Source organism: Euprymna scolopes, chromosome 4, assembly GCF_053919585.1.
Source record: "Euprymna scolopes isolate OS-2025 chromosome 4, ASM5391958v1, whole genome shotgun sequence".
Lineage (NCBI taxonomy): Eukaryota > Metazoa > Mollusca > Cephalopoda > Sepiida > Sepiolidae > Euprymna > Euprymna scolopes.
In genome coordinates, this window is record NC_136485.1 from 18,388,027 (window position 1) to 18,411,533 (window position 23,507).

A 23,507-nucleotide genomic window follows, 5' to 3' on the forward strand; every position below is an offset into this window, starting at 1 on the left:
GTAGAAAAGTGCCCAATTGAGAGTGAAGGCCAATTTTTCGATATTTGTCATCCAAAGGGTCGAGCTTCAAAACGATACCGATCTCGTGAAAATCTGTCGCCTCTGTCGAAAGTTTTAGGCAGACATACAAACACACATAAATACATACATTTAAACAGACAGGTGAGATTTATAGTGTAGCTTATAGAAGACTTTATGTAAACAATAACATTACATAGATAATAAATAATTTCTAAACGTTTATACTGTTTAAATTAACTTTTAAAGGAGATAACTTTGAACTGATTTAATGTCAAAGATACCACATTTACTAATTACTATGATTTTCTGTTTTTATTATTTGTTATTTTTGTTATTTTAAATTTTAATAAAGGGTTTCATTTATTAGCTACATTTGAACAGAGTATCCTAATGAACCGCCCCCTTGAGTAAACACTTCATCGGGTCTCCACACTGACGTAATGTACTTGCAATAACCCTTATCCCTGAGTGGCTTCCAGGCCTTGATAAGTGGTGATCACTGTGTAAAAAAAAAGGCCATAATTATACAATTTTGACAATAAAATTGCATCGAGCAGGTTTTTATTTGGTTTCAGAATATTTTCTATGGAAAAAATGGACATTTTCTATGATTAATGATTTGTATGTTGATTACTTAATTCATATATATATATATATATATATATATTGTTACATGGGGGATGGGGGGTTAAATAAAATAAAAAGCAAAGGAAGGGATGTGAAAAGGAATTTATGAAAAGCAAACGTTTATCGTAGGCAGACAAATCTTCTGCATTAGGGGTATATTCATGGGTCCCAGTCGGGTTCAATTTTTCTTTTTTAGTGCAAAAAAGGTTTGAAACAAAAAAAAAAAACGACAATCAGTTCCTGTGAGACAAGCGCGAGGCAAAATAAACACAAGAAATCGAACACAATAAAATTAGTGAAGAAAGAATGAAACAAACACTTTCAAATAATATGAAATTAAATTTATTAAAGATAAGGGAAAGAAAGATTTAATGAAATACAAATATGTTGGAAATTAATGGAGTTGGGGAATATTTTTAATGTAAAAACTGAAAGAGAATCCTATAACAAAAAGACAAAAGGGTTAACAGCGTGACTAAACTCCACGACGATGAAGGGAAAAATTACTCACGATTCCTTTTTCTTTTTTTCTCTCTCTCTCTCTCTGTTTTGTTTTATCCATTTTCCCTTAACAATTTCTAAGTGATACAGTTAGTCCAAATGAATTCTCTTATGAGGGAAGAAAGTTTTAAATAACAAGTTCAGTTTTTCAATGCCGAGCGACACATGCAGTTCGATTGGGTTTCCACGTGGGAGAAAGAAATTCAAACAATAGGTTCACAGATTTTCAATCCGTTTCTTTTTCAATACATGCCTATCGGCATCCGTTTTCGGTGTTCCAAAATAGCGTTTTCGAGAAGTTAATTAGGGTATTTCCATAGCTAAGCGTTCAAACTCGCTTTCGGTCGGGATATGTTTTTTCCCTTTCGTCGTTACCAGCTTTGAAACCGCAACATTTTGCTTAAAGGTCCAGGGAAGCAAAATGAGACCGGACTTTGGTCGAACTACGCGCGCGAGAGAGGGTTTTTTTTCCTTTCTTTGTTTCGCGCAAAATAGAATTCACGAAATCGCCTTTTCTTTCTTTGTCATGCTTTTTGGCGTTAAGGAGCTCGAAACCCAAACGAGGTCAGGAAGTGTGTTGACCGAATGACCTGACACTTGCTTTCATACTGTTGGGGGTGGAAGGTGTTAACGTCGGTTGAACGTTTTTCAACTCTCTCGTTCTCCGGCTCTCTTTTTTTTCTTTTCTACACTCTCTCTTTCTCTTCCTCCATACCTCGCTTGTCTTTTCTTTGGTTTCCGAAACCGGATCACAGAGTAACAACTGTTCTGCCGTCATATTTCGCTTTTTCTGTCCTCGGTCGGTGGAAGAGAATTTCTTCAGGCCAATTTTAACACTGAGTATTAAAATGATAAGGAATTAGTGGATTATCGTTCAGTTCGAACATGCAATCAAATGTCTATCATATATCGCTAATAGAATAATAAAATAATATCTGATGTCGAGGTGACCGTTTGTAACAATATATATATATATATATATATATATATATATATATATATATATATATATATATATTAATTACAGTACAGGCCAATAAGTCTCCTGTGCGTCATGAGTAAGTTGCTGGAATTTGTGTTAAATACAGAAGTAATCAACCATCTCAACAAAAATAACCTTCTTAGTGACACTCAATATGGTTTCCGTTCTGCTAGATCTACAGCAGATGTGCTTACAGTTATATCTCATAGGATTAGCAAATCTCTCGACGGAGGCAACCTTTCTAGGGCAATTGCTCTTGACATATCTAAGGCCTTTGATAGGGTATGGCATAAAGGTTTACTTCATAGGATCTCTAGCTATGGTATAGCTGGAAATGTCTTCTCAATTATTAAATCATTTCTTTCTGATAAGTTCATAAGAGTAGTAGTTGATGGGCAAAAATCAGAAGCCCACAGTATTAATGCCGGTGTCCCTCAGGGGTCCATCCTGGGCCCAACTCTTTTCCTGATCTACATTAATGATCTTCCAAATCACATCCTTACATCATTTGTAGACATTTATGCTGACGACACTACCATTTATGGTAGCACATCTAAGACAGTAAACGACCAAGTTCTCTCCAATTCTCTCTCCTCTGATCTTGAGCATGTAGTACAATGAGGAAAGGAGTGGCTGGTTACTTTTAATGCATCTAAAACCAAGCTTCTCTCTTTACATCATGAACATTCTGATCCACATCTGGTATCAATTGAAATGAATGGCTCTCGTCTTCAGGAGGCCTCAAGTTTTGACAAGCTTCTGGGCTTGACCATTACTCCTGATCTTAAATGGAACACGTACATCAAATCTGTTGCCAAGGCCGCTGGAAAAATGGTGGGATCTTTCTATCGATCCAGTAGATATCTCACTGCTGATGCAATTCTCTATCTATATAAGAGCCAGGTACGTCCAAGGATGGAATACTGTTGCCACATCTGGGCAGGAGCTGTTAGAAAGGACTTGGCCTGCCTTGATAGAGTTCAAAATAGACTTCGTAGCCTCGTAGGAGATGTCCTTTTCTCTTCCTTGCAACCTCTATCTCACAGAAGAGATGTTGCGAGTTTGTCTCTCATGTATCGTTATTTTCATGGAAAGTGTTCGACTGAGCTTCAATCTATGGTCCCCCCTCGCAAAACTTTCACAAGAAACACTCGTCTAGCTGTAAACACTATCAATAATTCCCCCACTCTTTATCTGTGCCTAAACCTAAACGTAGATTCCATAAACAAAGCTTTTTTATTAGAACTGCACGCCTGTGGAATTGTCTTCCGTTTTCCTGCTTTCCGGCAGACTACAATATGGTTGTCTTCAAGTCTAACGTAAATAAGTTCTTGATGAGCCGTTCCATATAAGTTATCAAATTTAACAAATTTTCATTACTAATGATTATTATATTGTCCAATTTCTACTGTACACTCTTTAACCCTTATCCTTGAGTGGCCTCTTGGCCTTGATAATGAGTTGATACCTATGAAAAAAAAAAAAAGAAAAAGTCCAATGTGAACAAGTTCTAATTGAATCGTCCCCCTAAGTAATCCAAGTTTCAAAATTCTTACTGTTTACTATGCTAAAATCACAATGACTAATGTATACCTATTAACCCTTATCCTCGAGTGGCCTCTGGGCCTTGATAAGTGGTGACACCCTTGTAAAAAAAAAAATATTAATATAATATATATATTAATTAAATTAGTATTTTTACTATAGCATTAAAATACACTCTGCGCTTTAGAAAATTGCTCTAACCCTCTTTAAATTAATAACTCCCCATAACCGGTTGAGTTTCTCTACGTAATAGCAGATATGTTTCATAACGAGGAATTACAATTATCAACCAAATGTATCCCCATACCTTCAAAAGACACCTTTATAACCAGCTTAATTGGAAGTATTCAAAAAAAAAAAAAAACACCCAATATTTTGCTGATGTGGAGACTTTGTTTTCATAAAAAACTATATGCTAAAAATAATTTTCCTTGACTCAATATCTGTCATAATAAAAACAATCGTTTCCGAAACGATCGTACAATTTATTGGCTTTGTTATGCTCCTTCTTAAGAAATGGATTTTTAATTTTTAATTTTAATTTTCAATTATAAATTATCAATCACCATACCAAATATAAAAGTAGCTCTAGGATATTTACCTATTGAGCTTTGATACATCGGCTTTACAACGAGCATTATTCTTTTCCTGTATTTTAATTAAATTACACTCTGCTCTATAGAAAATTGCTCTAACCCCCTTTATATATATATATATATATATATATATATATATATATATATATATATATATATATATACATACATACATACACGATGGGCGTGCAATAATTAATGCCTCTGACCCACTTCCAGTTATCTGATCTAGTTGAAAGTTTGCATGTGCAATGATTTATATCTCTACGGGTTATGTGGCAAATTACAGCTCTGAACTAATTGTGGTTTCTGTTTTACAGGTGTTTGAACTTAGTCAGGTGTGAAATGGAGCCTGTTGAATGTCGAGCAGTGATCTGGTTTTTCTATTTGAAAGGACGCACACCACACGAGACTTTTGATGAAAGGAAAGAAACTTATGGTAATAATGCCCCATCATATAACTTTGTAAAACGCTGGCATCGTGAATTCAAACATGGCCGGAAGTCTGTGGAAAAAGCCTCCAGACCTGGTCGCCCCCTCCTTTTGCCATTGATGAGGCATCTGTCAGTCAAGTTGAGGCTGCCATTTTGGAAGATCGGCGCATTACTATTCGCCAAATAGCCCAAGATGTTAAGATTAGTACAGGGTCTGGGGAAACTATCATTCATGACCATTTGCATATGTATAAAGTGTCTGCCAGGTTGCTCACACCATTCCAGAAACGAGAATGCATCGAGTGCTCAAGTATGAATTTGGAGATATGCCAAGAAGATGAGTCAAAGTTGTTCAAAAGTCTGATTACACAGGATGAAACCTGGGTCCATCACTATAATCCAGAGACAAAACCCAGTCAATACAGTGGAAGCACTTGGACTCACCACCTCCAAAGAAGGCAAGGGTGCAGCCCTGCGCTGGCAAGGACATGCTCATAGTCTTCTGGGACCTGGACAGAGTAGTGATGACAGATTTCCTGGCAAAGGGTACTACAATTACAGGAGCCTATTATGCTTCACTTTTGAGGAAATTAAGGGAAGCTATCAAAATCAAGAGGCGAGGCAAGATCAGCAAAGGTACCCGCCTCCTGCAGGACAACGCTCCGGTCCACAACTCGCATGCCGCCAGATCAGAAGCACAGACGTTTGGTTATGAAATCTTCACCATCCGCCCTACTCTCCTAACCTTGCACCCTCTGACTTTCACCTCTTCCCAGCCATGGAGTTGTTTTTGAAAGGAAAGCGTTTCCCAGATGATGCAGCCTTGATTTCTGAAGTCACGTAGTGTTTGGACGACCAACCTGGGATGTTCTACAAAAACGGTCTCCAGAGCTGCATCAAACGATGGAAGAAATTCATAACTCTGGGTGGTTCCTATGTAGAGAAAGACTAATAACTGTACCAAATTTCGTTGCTCTACTGCTATGGAAGTGGGTCAGAGGCATTACTTATTGCACATCTCTCGTATATATATATCTCGCTCTACGCCAGCCATGGCAAAGTATATCTCGTCTAAAATTAAAAATAGTCTTGAACCATTTTTAATTTTTTAACTCTTAATTTTCCTTGCCTGATGAGATCGAAACGGTCTGCACATCGTAGCAAAATATGACTGTATTTACATAAAGAATAATAACAATAATATATATATATATATATATATATATATATATATATATATATCACTGCTATTATACAAAAAACTCTGTGGTTGTCTCTGTGTGTTCGTTCCCTATGAACTCGGAAACGGCTGAGCCGACTTTTTTTAAATTTCACACAAAGATACTTGATATGTCTAGGAGCGTTGTTTCGTCGGTTTTGTATTAGAATGCGTCTGAGAAGTATCGAAAATATAATATGATTATTGCGTACTAAAATAATTGTATACTTTGGTTTTACAAACGGAGGACAGATCCAGCTTTGACCCCGGTCCAGGCAGAGAGACAGAAAAGCTACATCTGTAGATACTATGGCAGGTCCTGCGGCTCCCGCATCAGCCTGCACAGCCAAACCACAAGCTGCAACCCTCGCCCTGACTGAATCAGGACGCGGAGTTCCATAATCTCTCGAGATCGATGGAGCCAACAAATTTTGGTTGTACATACATTTATTAAAACATTATTTTGATATTCTTAAATATGTTTCTTTGTTGCAAATACTATATCCTTAAATGTGATTTTCTATATGACTTCTATTAAATGAATACGCAAATATGTCTCTGCTATAAAGGGAAATAACCGAAAAGCAAAGAGTTATCTCCCCCGGATCGGAAAGGGGAAGACTTTTCAAGATGGCTAACACAGAATTTCACATAATCTGTTGCTCTAATGTTTTACTATTTTTCTGTTTAAAAAAATAAATAATTTGCTGCCAAAACGATATTTTCTAGTAATTCCCACATTTAACAACCAGTTATATTCCGTGACGACATAACAATTTCAGACGCAGTAAACCAATTTTTGAATAAAAGTCTGAACCGAAACAAACCGAATTTTGTTGAATTAAACCTAAGGTTTGTTTAGGGTTATGTTTGAGGTTAAAAGAAACAGAGCATTTCCAATTCTGTAGAAGTACCAAGAAAATAACGTATGTTTCTATACATTTCCTTCTTCACTTTCCTGCAAAGAATTCAATTGCTGCTTAATTTTTGCCTGTCTAATCTTTAAAACGGAAATAATTGGAAAAAATTTTTCAATTTGATCCAAAAATATTGTTCATGGAACACTAAAGTTTAAATATCAAAGAAAAAATAATTAAGGTTAATAACAGTTCCTGATGCAAAATGGAAATCATTGAAAAAATTATGAAAAAGATTTTAAGAATTTCATTTGCATGAATTTTTTTTTTTATAATTCTTTATTCTTTCAATAAGAAATACAAAATTGATCAAACATTTTTTTATTTTGTTACCAAACTCGAAAAAGAAACAATTTCCAGACATCATTAATCTTTTTGTGTTGTTTTGATATTTCTAAATCGTTACCAAATATCTGTCTCTCATAGAAGCATCATGTATTAAAAGGCAATCACTATATTAACATAAATAATATCCAACTGAAAAAAATAAAATAAAAGCATTCGCCTTCATGAGATGAACACAGATTTTAAAACAATTTGAAAGCTTTAATCAATTTTAATTTTAGATAAAACACAAATTTGTTCCGTTCCACATCTAGATTTCACTGAATGTTGTTTTACCAACCCCCTATACACCCCCCCGCTTATATTTTATGTCGCCACCCTTTCGCTCTGTCGCACGCTGCTTATATTTTATATCCTCTCTCTCTCTCTCTCTCTCTCTCTCTCTCTCTCTCTCTCTCTCTCTCTCTCTCTCTCTCTCTCTCTCTCTCTAATCTTAACCCCAACCCCTACACATACCGCTTATATTTAATATCATCATTCTCTCTGAGTCTCTCTCTCTCTCTCTCTCTCTCTCTCTCTCTCTCTCTCTCTCTCTTTCTCGATCTATTTATCTCTCATACACACACTCTCTTTCCGTGTTTATTAACAGTCGAAAGCAAAGAAAAAATTGTCAATTATAAACAAAAAGGAATATCTTCATAAGATTTAATATATACTAAATGCATAAATGTTTAAATATTAAATCCAAAAGTGACCACAAATTTCCATTATGTCTTTGAGTTTTTTATTTTACAAAAGAAAAAAAGGAGTATTAATTATATACTGATGGGACATACCCACCGAAAAAATCAGAGAACTTAAGAAATTCCTGCCCCCCCCCCACCTCTGAACTCCATATAAATCCTTTTACTTGATTCTTTACTTAGCTATAAATATTAATTATATTAATTCTATGAGTATTATATTTACAAATAATATTAATTCTATGAGTATTATATTTACAAATAATATTAATTCTATGAGTATTATATTTACAAATAATACTAAAACGTTCATATTATTTCGTAACTGCAAAAATCGAGTTTTTGTTTACATTTGTGACGCAAAAATTAAGCAAGAATTGAATTCTTTGCAGGAAAGTGAAGAAGGAAATGTATAGAAACATACGTTATTTTCTTGGTACTTCTACAGAATTGAAAATGCTCTGTTTCTTTTAATCCTAAACCTAACCCTAAACAAACCTTAGGTTTAGTTTGACAAAAGTCAGTTTGTTTCGGTTTTTATTAAAAAATTGGTTGACTGCGTCTGAAACCTTTTTGAGGAGAGTGTCAATAACTGGGTCTATATACAAACACTGGTTGTAACGTATGGTTTGATATGTGTACGTAAAATCAGGAACGAACAATAGGAAGGGAACGGGTTGACCAAGTACTTCCGGAAGAGATAGATTCCATGTAATGGTGTACTGGCAACCTGCTGCAAGATGCAATCCTGAACCTGCATGTGAAGCACATGTTTACTGCAGTGAACCGAGACATCTTATGTGTGTGCAACATGAAGTTGCGGCTCATGTATCACCTAAAACACTCAATCCTAATGAACAGCTCCAAGACAGGTCGCTACAAGCAATTTAATTCCAACACATTAAGTGCTGAACAGTTCGATGGAATCACTTTATGTTAGATACGAAAAGTCTAAGTTCTCGGTAAAAAGGACACATTGAAGACGACAACATCTCAAAGTCCGGGTTTCTGTAAAGAACGACGAAGAAGGAAACAATCGCCTCAAAACTTCACTGATCTTCTCACTCAATAACAACACCGCCCCGTAGTTCGCTACACACCATCTGCAAAGTGGTCTCCCGCCGTCACCTTTATGCCAGCGATTGCCAACCAATTTGCATACAGCCAGGTTTACCTCTCGCCAATCCTCGTAGCTATGAGATCATGTTTTCCATAAGACCGACTCACCGTAATGGCAGTGTTTCTTCCTTCGAATCAATTACTGCCCTGCCCACCAGACACAAACGAACTTTCTTATGTCAAGAGCTAAGTTTAGTCTCACTTTCATATCTACAATATGAAAAACAAACAATACATGCTCTGTAGTAATCCTATTACTAACCCTAAACCTAGGACGTGATCTTCATTGGCAGAACTCGTATACATCTGTTTGTTCATTAGGATTGAGTGTTTTTGTATATATGAGCCGCAACTTCGTGTTGCACACACTTGAGATGTCTCCGTTCATTGCAGTAAACATGTGCTTCACATGCAGGTTCAGGATTGCATCTTGCAGCAGGTTGCCGGTACACCATTACATGGAGCACTGCCTTGTCACTTATCCGCCAGGCGAGTATATTCGGGTGGTGCATTGGCCCCAGTGAATTAAACACGCCTCTAGATACCAATCTGGAAATTTCTGTGATTCCGTGTGGTATATACAACGTCCAGCCTTCCATCTGGAACTGGCAAGTTGCTTCACTTCAGTGATCTGGTGAGAACCGGTGTGTCAATATGATTGTACCGTGCCTAGGATGTGATACCTTATGTAGAAAGAGAGAATGTTTTAGCGAATTATTACATAGATATTTAATCAGCATCTTTATGTTTTCAGTAAAAAAGAAGCATAGGAATGTTAATATACTACGGGGTGGAACGATCAATTTTTCGCCCTAGAAAAGATGACATGATTCTATTTCCGTTTGATGAAAACCGGTTTTCTTTTTGTTGCAGGTCAGTTGTGTACAAATCCCAAAAGCGATAGGAGCCTTCTATCATGTCTGAAAATGACAAAATGTTCAGCGAGCGAGATCAGAGATACGCTGCTGTTCAACTCATACTTTCTATCGATCCAAGTTATGACAACAGGACCATTGGCAGTGTGGCACTATTTCTCTGTGCCACTGTTTCTAACACCCTCTGCAGCATGGCCGAGTGGTTATTTGGCCATGTGCGTAGAGATACAAAGAAACACCTTCCCATAATTCCCTTTCCTAGAGATCTCCCTCTTTCTGTTCAGGCCTGTCATGAGGTGAGCACCATAATTTTTGTCTCTCCGTCAACGAGGAGAGGGGAGCGCCCCCTCCCTCAAAACTAGTAAGGTTAGTTAGCTTTGAAATGCCTATTGTCCAGTTTTAAATTGTAAAAGTTTTTTTTTGTAATATATATTGTATCTAATGTAAAATAAAATAGTTATGTTCCATATATATTACAATTGTGTCGCGTGTCGTTTTTCTTGTGTCTGCCATAAATGTCTTCATTGGAACAATGAAGCAGTCTGGAGGATGAAGAAAGAAAATTCCAATCAGAACGCCACCAAGGGTGAAGAGGTCAAGATGTTTCCTGGGAGAAGAAGGAGCCACACAGCACACCCAACATGTAAGGTATACTTTTCTTCTTACAGACCCTAACGATGGCCATCTTCATATCTTCCCGAGACCGCTTTAAGACATTTACTATGACACGTCTGTCGGTCACACCTCAGTGACCGGCTGAAAATGCTAATCCAGATGGTTCAATGCTTGAGGGCACAGTTCAACAAAGTTTCCAGCTATGGTTATGATCTTTGGTGTGGTTTCAAGTGAGGGCTCTAGTGCAATCAGGTGGCTGCTGGAAGACCCTGGGTATGGTTACAGGATTCTGCGCCGGCCCACAAGTCCAAAGAGACCCACACTTCAGAAGGAGTGGTACGACTTTGTACCCTTCGCTCATTGCCCCCTCCTCCCCCGACCTGAACCTGCTGAACTGCTTCGCTTGGTCATATGTTGAGAACATCACAAACATGACCTCCACAACTTCAAACCTAGCCTGTGCCGCTATCTGCCAAGTTTTCGCCGGGCTCACGCCGGCGCTTGTGAAAAAGGCATGCTTCCAGTTCCAAACCTGAAGCTTGATACACATTTCATAATATAAAAATGAGAAAACTTTTTTGTTATTCAATATTTTCAAAAATATTACATAAAACCAATTTTTAAATAAAATAAAATTGTTCATGTAAAAATATATATTTACTTAGACTTGGGAACTTCTCTGTCTTGTGATGCACGAGGCAGTCAAAGTATACATTTGTTTTTGATCTGAAGTCAGATTCACAGCGTCACTCCTGTTTCTTCCACTTGCAAATCTCTCTCGATTGTCTGTTTCTAGTTCAGTTTTGGTTTTCAGCTTCTTTTTCCATCATTATATTTTTTAGATAATAATGAACAATACAAAATGTGTGGTGTATTAAATGGCAGACTGACTTAATTGAAAAGTAAAAAAAAACAAGTGAAGCATGCATGGTCCCCCATGGGTGCACAGTGAACGAGACATCAAAAAAATGACTATTTTTTTCATCATTCAGCATTTGCAAACATACCATTTAGACCCAAAGGTCCCAAGAGGACGTCAAATCTATTATATATATTATATAGAAATTAGTTAGTTACAACTTCACAGAAAGTTTTATAAAAATCCAAGGCAGCATCAATTTTTTTAATAAGCACAAAAGTATCAATTTTAGCCATTTTAACCTGAAAGGCACCCCTGGGGGCGGGGGACCGGAGTTTTCCCAGAAAATCCGTTATGTTGCTGTTTTACTAATATCATGTTTAATGTTTGTGCGAAATTTCAAAAAACTTCAAGGCTTAGTTATTGAGAAAAGTGTGGACGGATGAACGGACAAGGATGAATTTACAGGTTCACCCTCCTTTTGTCGGGGGACCAAAAATAATAATTGCAATATAAGAACAAGTAATAAAAAAATTGATGTAATATGTTATAGTTTCTTAGATGAAGTGGCTTTATGCCTTGTCTGGAGCCATTTCTATTAAAAAAGTAAAAATATAAATTTGAATTGTGCATGTGAATGTGATGAATGTTTTATTTTTAAAAAGTTTGTGAAGATTCCCATATGCATGTCAGTCAGGCATGAAAATTTGACAAATGAAAAGCATGAAATTCTCAAGAACTTACCATAGCCTTTGCTGCTTCTCGAACCGAAGGAATAGCTAGAATGCTATAGAGGGCGCCATTGACATACTGATGAATCTGAAATTGATACACAATTTCATCATCTTTAGTAAACATTAACAAAAAAAAACAACAAAAAAACAAAGACATTATACAGAAGTGGCACCGCTAGTCTTTCTCTTTGTTGGTTCGTTGGTTGTTTTTGTTTTACGACATATCAACCTTTTTCAGGTTATTTAATGCAGAATCTAGTTATTTTGAGGAACGATTTTTAATGGAGTATATATATTTTTTTAAGTCAGATTCTATTTAACCCATAGTTGGGACCCTAACAGGTACTACCACTCCGGATCAGAGTGGACCTGGGAGCAATGGCAATTAAAGGGTGGCTCCACACTCCCCAAGGCCCGCAAGGTGGGGCCTCACGATCGGATATAGTTTTAGGTCATATCCAGGACCTGAAACTCTTTGTTGACTATTTCTTTAGAAATATAACAGCCTATGCAAGATATGGATAAGTAAGAGAATAGACTTTGAGAATCACAGGTAATATTGATAGTCCTTGTTAGGAATATGAAACACAGTGACCTTAGCTACTGTGGAACCCTATGCGAAAACAGATTACGCGGGGCCCTATTTGAGTAGGGATAGGGATAACAACTGCAAATTAAAATTTTGAAAAAAAAAAATGAATCAGCATGGGCCTATGAAAGCGGGGGTGGGAGTACTGTAGTCACATAGGTTGCAATAGCCTAAGGCCAGTCCTGACAAAGATTAAACTACAACGACTGAAAGCAGCAGAAAAGGACTATTGTGGAGCTCTATGCAAAACGAATTGTGTGGGGTCCTCGGTAGGTAGGGAGGGATAATAACTAAAAAATTAAGATTTTGAAAAAAGAAAATAAATCAGCCCCGGGCTTATGAAAGCGGCCGCATAGGTTGCAGTTAGCTAAGGCCGCCTCTGACAATGCTAAATCTAAGATGACTGAAAGCAACAGAGAAAGACTAATGGTGGTGTATTAGAAGTTTCCTCTTTGAGACGAGTTTCTCTACAAAGATTTGAGACTAGTCTACTCTACTGCTTCATCCATCACTAAGGAGAGGAAATATGGATTTATACATTGCGTATGATAATTTGGTTTGGTTTGGTTTGGTTTGGTTTGGTTTGGTTTGGTTTGGTTTGGTTTTACAGCATTTTTTTTTGTTGTTGTTGTTAGTTATTTAATGCCGAGTTTCATGTTTTTTTTTTTGTGGATTAAATATTTTAATTTATTCAGTAAGTCAAGTCAGCCTTTTATGCATCATTAGGTGATGTGTTTTTTTTTTTTTCGGGTGGGTGGGAGTAGAGTTGGATTGAATTAAAGTTATATTCTTGTATATAAATTTACTTTTTTCAGAAATGTTGTATTTTGTTGGAATTTATTTTTTTAAATAGTTCTTTCATATTGCTGCCATTGTAATAGTTTTGCCGGATATGCGCGAGATCGCCACAATCCAAAAGAAAACGTTTTACCGTAAAAAAAGTTCTTGGCATGCAAAACATTCTGGAGGGTCTTCTTTTTTTAGCAGGAAGGAGTGGGTTATGTGCGTGTGTCCTATGCGAAGTGTATGATAAAGTACATTTTCATATACTAATGGGGCACCGTTTATTAAGTCCTAAAAGCCACTTGAGGAAACGAGTGAGTTTATCAAGTGGATGGTGAGACAACACTTTGATGATTGGTAACGATGGTTGAAACTAGGCAGCATTTGATTATTTAAGAAAACGGCTCAGCAAGAATTTGTTTACATTGGACTTGAAAACGACCATGCTGTAGTCAACTGGAAAGCAGCTCTGTAATATTGTCTTCAACAGACGAATATTCATTGAAAAGAAACTCTGTTCATGAAAGTTATGCTTAATTTTTGCTACACTGACGAAAAAAGGGAAAATTGTTTCCAGTAGTTGGAGCTGGATGAGTTCTTGTTGTGAGAATGGTTTACAGGTGGGGATCATAAATTGGAGCACCGTTAAGCAGCTACCATGTAAATAACAATAGAATAAAGACTTTTCTGAGAGAAAGAGATAGAAGGGAAAAGAAGAGGAGATCCACCACTAGATTTCAAAGCCGGTTTTATACTCTGTCAATGCGGGAATGGTGCTCTTAGCAGCATTTCCCCCAGATGTAGCCATAGTACTCTGTCATAGAACGAGTTTGAGTCTTACACATATTATCAGAAATATTTGCTGATATTGAATTTGAAGACGACCATACTGTAGTTTGTAGAGAAGCAGTCCTGTAGTAATGTATTACACAGATTGGAAGTTCTGGGGAAAAGGAAATTGCATTTAGTTTTAGGTATACAGAAGAAGAAAAAACAGTTTTTTGCAGTTGTGGCAAGAAGACAAGTTATTGCTGTAAATGTTTCACATGAATAAACCAAGTCTAGTAGCTCAATTTGGCAGCTTCTATGGAAATGACTTAATACTACAGAATTTTGTCTAATACATTTTATTTCAGTCAGCCGTTAAATGCAAAATGTCTAGAATATTATCCCCCCCCCCCCGGAGAAAGAAAAAAATGTTTTAAGATTACTGGTTACTTTCTCTATAAATATAAACGAAAACATCCCACCCACCATAACCCATTCTCCACCCCTTCCGTCATAAGCACCGAAACTCGAATGACAAGTGTCAGTGAGTGGAAAAAAGTTTAATGAATATCTGAACACGTGAAAACTCCCGACCGGTATTTTTGAAAATATATCAGTGCTAAATTGTCGTTATTATACTGTTTATTTGAATTAATTCGGTTAATACATTTTATTTCAGTCAGTCGTTAAATGCAAAATGTCTAGAATATTCCCCCCTCCTCCGAGAAAGATAAAAAAAGTTTTAGGGTTACTGGTTACTCTCTCTATAAATATAAACGAAAACATCCCACCCACCATAACCCATTCTCCACCCCTTTCGTCATAAGCACCGAAACTCGAATGACAAGTGTCAGCGAGTGGAAAACTTTCCAACGCGATGGTGGTGCCTTTTTGACAAAGAAGAAATAAGTTTAATGAATATCTGAACACGTGGAAACTCCTGACCGGTATTTAAAAAATATCCGTGCTAAATTGTCCTTATTATAATTACTTTGTTTGAAGTGTCTCTTGGGAAGAAGAAAAGCTGAACACTCTTAAACGGAAATTACAGTAATCTATATCTATTCCATTTTCATTTCATTCGTAATTATGGGAGAGGAATTTATCTTCAAATATCTTAAATTTCGAATTAGAGGGACGGACTTATACTAAGTAAATATTAATTAGTCCTTACACCCCTCTTTTTTTTTAAATGAACAGTAGATAACGCATTGTGGGTGCGTTATTTGCAGTTCTCGCTACTCTTGCTTCCTCTTATTTGTCCCTCAGTCCTCGTTTCCAATGAGTGATGTTTCTGACAAAGGGTGAAGAAAAAGCTGCTCTCCAGGACGACGATACTTCGTGAACAGTAGCCTGAGATGTCGGAAATTTTCTGTTCTTATGTCTATCCTTGTGGCCATGTCACTAGTAAGGGTGCTGGAGGTAAACGTTTCATCTGGGCTGACGTTATCCGCCTGATAGCCAGGGACCCAAAACTTGGATTAACCACTAAGGAGGCTGTCCTATCAGCAGGTGCAAAATACTGGGGTTGCTGTATTGCCATTTGGTGAATGGATTCTGGACCATGCAGTAGTTTCTAGTGGGGCCTCCCGATGCCATACTAGTGGGTAATTGTTATGGCTTTACCTTATTATGGCTACAAAAAAAAAAATTCCTCTCTTTTTCTCTCTTAGTTTCCCTCTCTGTCCTGCTCTAACCAAGTCTGTTGACCTGTTCCACAAATCCCAATCCTCAACATGAAATACCTCCAGAAAAATAACACGTGTAAACCTAGAACCCCATCCTCCAACATAGACCCCTACTACCAGGTCTCCTTCTCCAACATCAGGGGTCTACGTTCCAACCTTCCAGAGGTTGAAACCCAATTACAGGAGACGAAACCAGACATATTCTTTCTAAGTGAAACTGGCATAAGGCCGACCACTTCCCTTGATGAATTCATAATTAAAGGATACTCTAACTGAACATCTAAATCTGACCCCCAAGATCGCCATGGACATGGAATATGTGCTTAAATTAAATATGGCTTTCCGTGTGGTAGGGATATCTCCAGAGAAGACCCTAATTTACCTTATAAGTGCTTCCGGGTTGCACTTGCTTACACCACTGCATTTGTAGTTGCTCTCTATCGCCCCCCAAAATAGCGGAGTTACTATCTTTAAGAGCATATCTGAAAAAATTGACCACATCCTGTCTGCTCACCCTTCAACTAAAATCCACATTTGTGGTGACTTCAATGTCCACAATGTGGAATGGCTGACCCACTCTAATAAGACAGATGATGAGGGGAGGTTCTATCATGATTTTGCCATTGCCTATGACCTCACCCAGATTGTTCACGAACCCACCCGAGTGCCCGATATTTCCGGTCAGTATGCTAGCCTTCTAGACCTTTTTCTCACAACTTCCCCTGAGCTATGTTCGAGTTCCGTTCTATCTCCTCTGGGATCTTCTGACCACTCGGTTATATCAGTTAAGATAAAAACGAAATGCAATAAGTCTTCAGATGTACCTCTCCACCATACTGTATATCGATACTCTACCGCTGACTGGGATAGCTTTCGTACACTTATATCCGATCTACCCCTGCATTCCATGTTTAAAAAGGATGTGTCCTCCATAGTATCAGATCTGACTGAATGGCTAATTGTAGGCATAGATCGATTCATACCAACAAAAAAATTCCAACAAAAACCTAACAGCCAGCCATGGTTCTCCCCAGAATGTGCTGCTGCCATCACGCACAGAAATCATTTTCTCCATAGCTACCAACGTAATAGAAACACTGAGACTAAAGCTGCCTTCAGGACTGCCAGCAACCACTGTAAAAGAGTAATAAAAAGTGCAAGAGAGCTATATGCTCAGTCGGTTAAATCCAAAGTAGCTGAGCAGCAGCTTGGTTCCCACCAGTTTTGGCAAATAGCAAACAGGATCCTGAACAGAAGCGTGCGTTCTATCCCAACCATCATCAATGGACCTGAGGTCATTTCGTCAGCATCAGATAAGGCCAAACTATTTGCCAAGAACTTTGCAGCTAACTCTATCCTATGCGACGAAGGCCATCAACTCCCCGTATTTCCTCCTATTATGGACAACACGCTCTGCAACATACAAATATCTGTGCATGAGGTCGCCAAGCTAATCAAGAACCTTGATTCCAGTAAAGCAACTGGCCCTGACGGCATTCCAATTATAGTGCTGAAAAAGCTTCAACCAGAACTTGCCCCCATACTTACAAAACTGTTTAAGCGTTGCCTTAAAAAGAAGTGCTTCCCAAAACCCTCAGAAACCCCATCAGTATCTGGTAATGTTTTCTCAATCATTAAATCATTTCTCTCCGATAAGCTCATAAGAGTAGTGGTTGATGGGCAGAAATCAGAGGCCCTCAATATTAATGCTGGAGTCCCTCAGGGGTCTATCCTGGGCTCAACTCTCTTCCTGATATACATCAATGATCTCCCAAAACACATACTTAAATCATTTGTTGACATCTATGGCAACACATCAAAGGCTGTAAATGACAAAGTTCTCTCAGATTCTCTCTCCTTTGATCTTGAGCGCATGGTACAGTGGGGGAGGAGGTGGCTGGTTACTTTTCATGCATCTAAAACCAAGCTCCTATCTTTACATCATCGACGCTCTGATCCCCATCTAGCATCAATTGAAATGGGTGATTCTCGTCTAGGAAAGCTCCATGTTTTGATAAGCTTCTGGGCTTGACCTTTACTCCTAACCTGAAATGGAACATGTACATCAAGTCAGTCGCCAAGGTTGCTGGAAAAATGGTAGGATCCTTCTACCGCTCCAGAAGATATTTCACCCCAATGCAATTCTCTATCTGTATAAAAGCCAAGTACGTCCAAGGATGGAGTACTGCTGCCACATCGGGGAAGGAGCTGCTAAAAACAGCCTATCCTGCCTTGACAGAGTACAAAAGAGGCTTTGTGGCCTAGGAGGTGATGCCCTTTTCTCTTCCCTGCAACCTCTCTCCCACAGGAGAGACGTTGTGAGCCTGTCTTTGTTTATCGTTACTACCATGGCAGGTGCTCGTCTGAACTCCAATCTCTGGTCTCCTCTCACCAATCTTTCATGATAAACACCCACCTAGCTGAAACCACTGTCAAAAATTTTCCCTACTCCTTATCTGTGCCAAAATCAAAATGTAGACTCCATGAACAAAGCTTCTTTCTTAGAAATGCACGCCTGTAGAACTCTGTTCCAGTTGCCTGTTTCCCACCTGACTACAACTTGGATGTCTTCAAGTAACAAGTCAACAAGTAAACAAATTCCTGATGAACCGCCCCCTTAAGTAAGACACTTTATTAAATCTCCAACACTAACGTACTGTACACACAATAACCCTTATGCCCGATTGGCTTCCGGGCCTTGATAAGTGGTGACTACCTTGTAAAAGAAAAAAAAAACTAGGAATAGCTTTTTTTTCTAAGAAAAGAACTATAACAATACAAAGAGACCATCGTCCACTAGATTTAAAAGTCGATCTTATACTTTGTCCAGACAAAGAAGGAAGGCTGTAAACAGCATCTCCCCCATGACATATGACAGTAGTATTCTATTTTATGATTTATCTGTCTCTTATAGATAAAGAATTGCACCAAGAGTAAAATATCTCCCTTAACGCAATCCTCTACCTGTATAAGAGCTAAACTCATTCTAAGACAGAGTTTGTCAACAGTGATAACACTCTGCTGGTTGGTAATAACATAAATTTTATGAAGTTAATCCATCCACTCCTAATTCTTCAATCGTGCTAGCACCTGCTCCACCCTGTGCTACAACAGTATCACCAAGATAAAAAAACTTCTCAACAATTTCAATAGACTCACCATCCAGATATACCTTCTCCACATTCTGATATTCCTTGCACACAAATTCTTTATCCTTTCACAACATACAAGCAATTTCACTTCTTATGTATTCAATGCTTCTTTTCCACAAACTGAGCGGAGGAATTTTCCTCTTTTTTGGAACTTTCCAACCCATCAATAACAGATCATCACTTTGCTCTTGGTAACATTTACTCTCAAAAACTTTGCTTTTCATAGAATTGTGTCAAGTTCTTAACACGTAGGTCTTCAATTGTTTCAATGGCAAGTTCTAAATCATTCATATACAGCATCACTTCCATATGTAACAGAGCGCAGACGCACAAATGCAAATGCATGTAAAATGACGTCACCGATATAGTAAAAGACTATAAAAAGGAGAAAGAGCTAGTTATAGAGGATGATCATGTAAGAGACGTGGATGATGTTCGAGATCATGTAAGAGATGTGGATGACGTTCGAGATCACATTAGAGAAGGCAAGCACGTAAGGGATGTCACAGCAGTAACGAGAGAATGAAGAAATAAATGTTGTTGCACAACAAAAAAGTAAGTTGGAGTTCTTTTCTATTCTTTGTTTGTCTTGTGACTGAGATTACAACATGTTGGGTATCGGACAATGTTACACATATAACTGATGCAAAACTCCCTGGGAAATACTTCCAAGACGCAAATGAAAAGCAACTCCACACAGAATATACTCCTACTTTAACATCCAAACAGTCACTAAATGAACAATTTTTAATATGACCTTAACATTTCTAAACATTGATCGAACCACGTTCACCAATCAGTTGTTTACATAAAGCCCACCAGACAAAATCTGTTTGTGTTTCATCAAAAGTTTTCCCCAGATCAACAAAAATCAGAAAAAAGGTTCTTCTTACTAAAGATCGTCTCTTGCTTGCTTGTCTTAGGTTAAATATAGCACCAGTGATATTTTGTTCACGTATAAAACCAAACTGCATTTCTTCTCTACTCATTTTTTTTTTATTGCGGTTCAAGTATTCTCTCAATCACCTTCAGAACCTGACACATTAATTTTACGCTTCCAAATTTACTCCAATATATATCTTTCCCTTATTCCCTGTAATAATTTAAATTCCCAGTTTTTTGGGGGATAGCCTCTTGTTTTATGTTCTGATTTGTTAAGTCTGTTATCTCAATTTCATATATATATATATATATATATATATATATATATATATATATATATATATATATGATGAAAAGAATGGAAATAGTATTCCGACAAAATAGAGAAATAAAAAGGAACAAACCGTATTATGTGTTCATCAACGTTTCGTCTTTATTCTTTTATTTAGGAATTCTCGAAATAAAGACGAAACATTGATGAAAACATAATACGGTTTGTTCGTTTTTATTTCTCTACATATACATATATATATATACATACATATATACATATATATATATACATATGTTACATGATAAGGGCTGTCCCCTTTTCATGTAAGTATAAAAATAGAGAGATTTAGTTAAAATGAAAATGAAATAGCATAGGCGAAATTCGAACCTCGTAATTTAGGTTTAGAAATAGATTACGTGTGAGAATTAGAAAATGGAATGTAAAACAAACGATTGTTTAGAATAGAGATAAAATAGTTTCAAGAAAAGAATGTGCACTGTCAATTTTTTTATGAAAATTCAATTGAAAGAATGCAGCTACAAGATAATTTAATAAACATGTTTTTAACATATTGGAAATATAGGTTACTGAGAATATAGGTTAAGATTCCTTTGTAAGAAAAGGAAAAGTTTTGGACACCCATGTCCAGAACATGTGAAAGAAGACACGTGTTTTAACATGTGTATGACGTCATGGAAAAATGGGAAGTTCTAGATATAGTTAGAAACTTAGGAGAAACTGGGGGAGAATCAGAGAGAGTCTGAGGACATTCGAACGTCTAGAAGCGAGACGGTCACTTGTGAAACTTAGAATGAAGCTTTGAATTCTTGATGATGAAAACCACGGCGAGCCGTGAGAAGAAATAAACCCATCATGTGTTTTTATAAACGTCGTCTTTGTGTTGTGATTCTACCAAAAAGGTAAAGTGAAAATTGTATTATATGTCTATATATGTGTTATAAAATGTCTTAACATACACATCTTACATACACGTCTCGACATCTCATATCGACAATGTGAACTACATATCTCATATCTACAACGTCTCTCTCTAAGACTGTCTGAACACTATCTCCTCACTCAAAGAGCTTCCTTCCATCAACACATCTAAGTATGAACATTTTTAATATATATGAATCGCTTCATAACAGAAACAACAACATTCTTTATAACACGATCAATCTACAACAATCTCTCTTAATCAAACTCTCTAAGACTCTCACTATTAATAACGACAAGAACAATAAGAATAATGAAACCCCTATACAACACATATATATATAGACACATATATATACATATATATGCATATATGTATGCATATATATATATACATATATATATACATATATATATACATATATGCATATATATATACATATATATATATACATATATGCATGTATATATATGCATATATACATATATATATATACATATATACATATACATATACATATATATATATATATATATATATATATACAGTACCGGCAAAAAGAATATCCGCATTTGTAATTTTTTCAAAAACTGCAAATTTAAGCTAAATTTAATACAACTGCTTAAACATCCTATACCTCATTTGATTGGCCTTTTGTTCTTCTATAATTTTACCTGTTCATATTTTACTTTTAATTGAAATATTCTTGTGCTCACGTCAATTTAAAAAAATAACTTAAAATTGAGGTAAAAAAGAAAGTCCGCAGCAACAAATTCGCTTAAAATCAGCTTAAATTATCGCCTCTAAATCAATTTAAAATATCCACCAACACGCAACAAAGCAAAAGCACCAAAACACTGGCAGTGTTCATGAGGCCCCTAAATGTGGTCGTACTAGAGTGACTTCTAACAGGGAAGACAATGCTATCAAGATCTGCGGCCTAAGACAAAGATTTGAAACGGCTCCCCAAATCCAACAAGCGTTCAATCAGATTAAAGGAATTTAATGTCTGAGGATATGTTGCAAGACAATTTCTGTAACGAACAGAAAGCGCCGTCTGGACTTTGTCAGATGCAATGAAGATCATGACTCTTCATATTGGTCAAAAGTGCTTCCTAGCGACGAAAGCAAGTTCAATAGGCTAGGCAGTGATGGTAGACAGTACGTCCGTCGGAGGAAAGATGAAGAATTTAATCCTAGGTGCTCAGTTTCAACGCTGCAAAGTAATAGAGGTTCAGTTTTGGTGTGAGGCATTATTTGTACCAATGATCTAGGGCCTATAGTTCGTTTGCAAGGTCGAATTAACTCGACCAAGTACAATTATATGTTGACTGAGCATTTTCTACCCTACTTTAGGCGGAACTTTGATGATAATCCCATCTTCATGCAGGATAATGCGCCCATTTACACAACTGGCAATATAAAGAGGTTCCTGGAAGAGCATGATATTCCGTGTTTGGATTGGCCTGCACAATCTCCAGACCTCAATCCTACCGAAAACGTATGGCATTACATCAAGCAACAATGACAAAATTTCAAATTTGGAAGAACTTTGGACAAAAATTAAAAAGTGGGGTGCTCTTTCCTTGGAGTATTGCTGCAGTCTAATTCAAGGGATTCCCAAAAGGCTATCAAATTGCAGAAGGGCTATGCTACTAAATATTAATTAGTTCATTGTGTTCCTGTTGTATTTGTGTTGCATTAATGTCCTAAAGTTACATTTAAATAACAATTTTCCATTGTGCGGACTTTCTTTTTGCATCCTAAATTTGAAGATATTTTTTTAAATTGACGTGAATACAAGAATATTTCAATTAAAAGTCAAATATGAACAGGTAAAATTATAGAAGAATAAAAAGCCAATCAAATGAGGTTTGTTTAAACAGTTACATTACATTTAGCTTAAATTTTCAGTTTTTGAAAAAAATTATAAGTGCGGACTTTCTTTTTGCTGCATGCGTGTGTGTGTGTGTGTGTGTGTGTGTGTGTGTGTGTGTGTGTGTGTGTGTGTGTGTGCGTATATATATATATATATATATAGGCATTGCTCATTGGGTAAATACTTGATTAGAACTTTACTAGACTGTTAACTCGGTGGTCGAGTTTCAATCCCGGCTTGAAGTACTTGCTTGTCTAGCTGCACTGATGAACTGTAACAGCGAAACTGTACTGTCTATAAATGACAATGTATATATATATATATATATATATATATATATATATATATATATATATATGAATGATTACTTCATTTAATCACATTTAGTAATATACAAAAGTATAATTTTATGCGTAAATTTTTCAGTATTTACTTTAACAGTGCTCAGTACATAGACAGAGCTAGGTAGTAAGTTCTGAA

General features: G+C 36.8%; 1 protein-coding gene across 4 annotated transcripts in view; it reads right to left on the bottom strand.

Annotated features, from left to right (window-relative positions):
• The window catches only part of LOC145266889 (lisH domain-containing protein ARMC9-like), a 317,027-nt gene that overhangs the window by 143,018 nt on the left and 150,502 nt on the right, over positions 1–23,507 (bottom strand). For all 4 annotated transcript variants that reach the window (XM_080122667.1, XM_080122658.1, XM_080122685.1 and 1 more), the window contains one exon: positions 12,083–12,157. In XM_080122667.1, the coding sequence (XP_079978793.1) occupies positions 12,083–12,157 (75 nt within the window). The remainder of the gene's footprint in view (positions 1–12,082; positions 12,158–23,507) is intronic.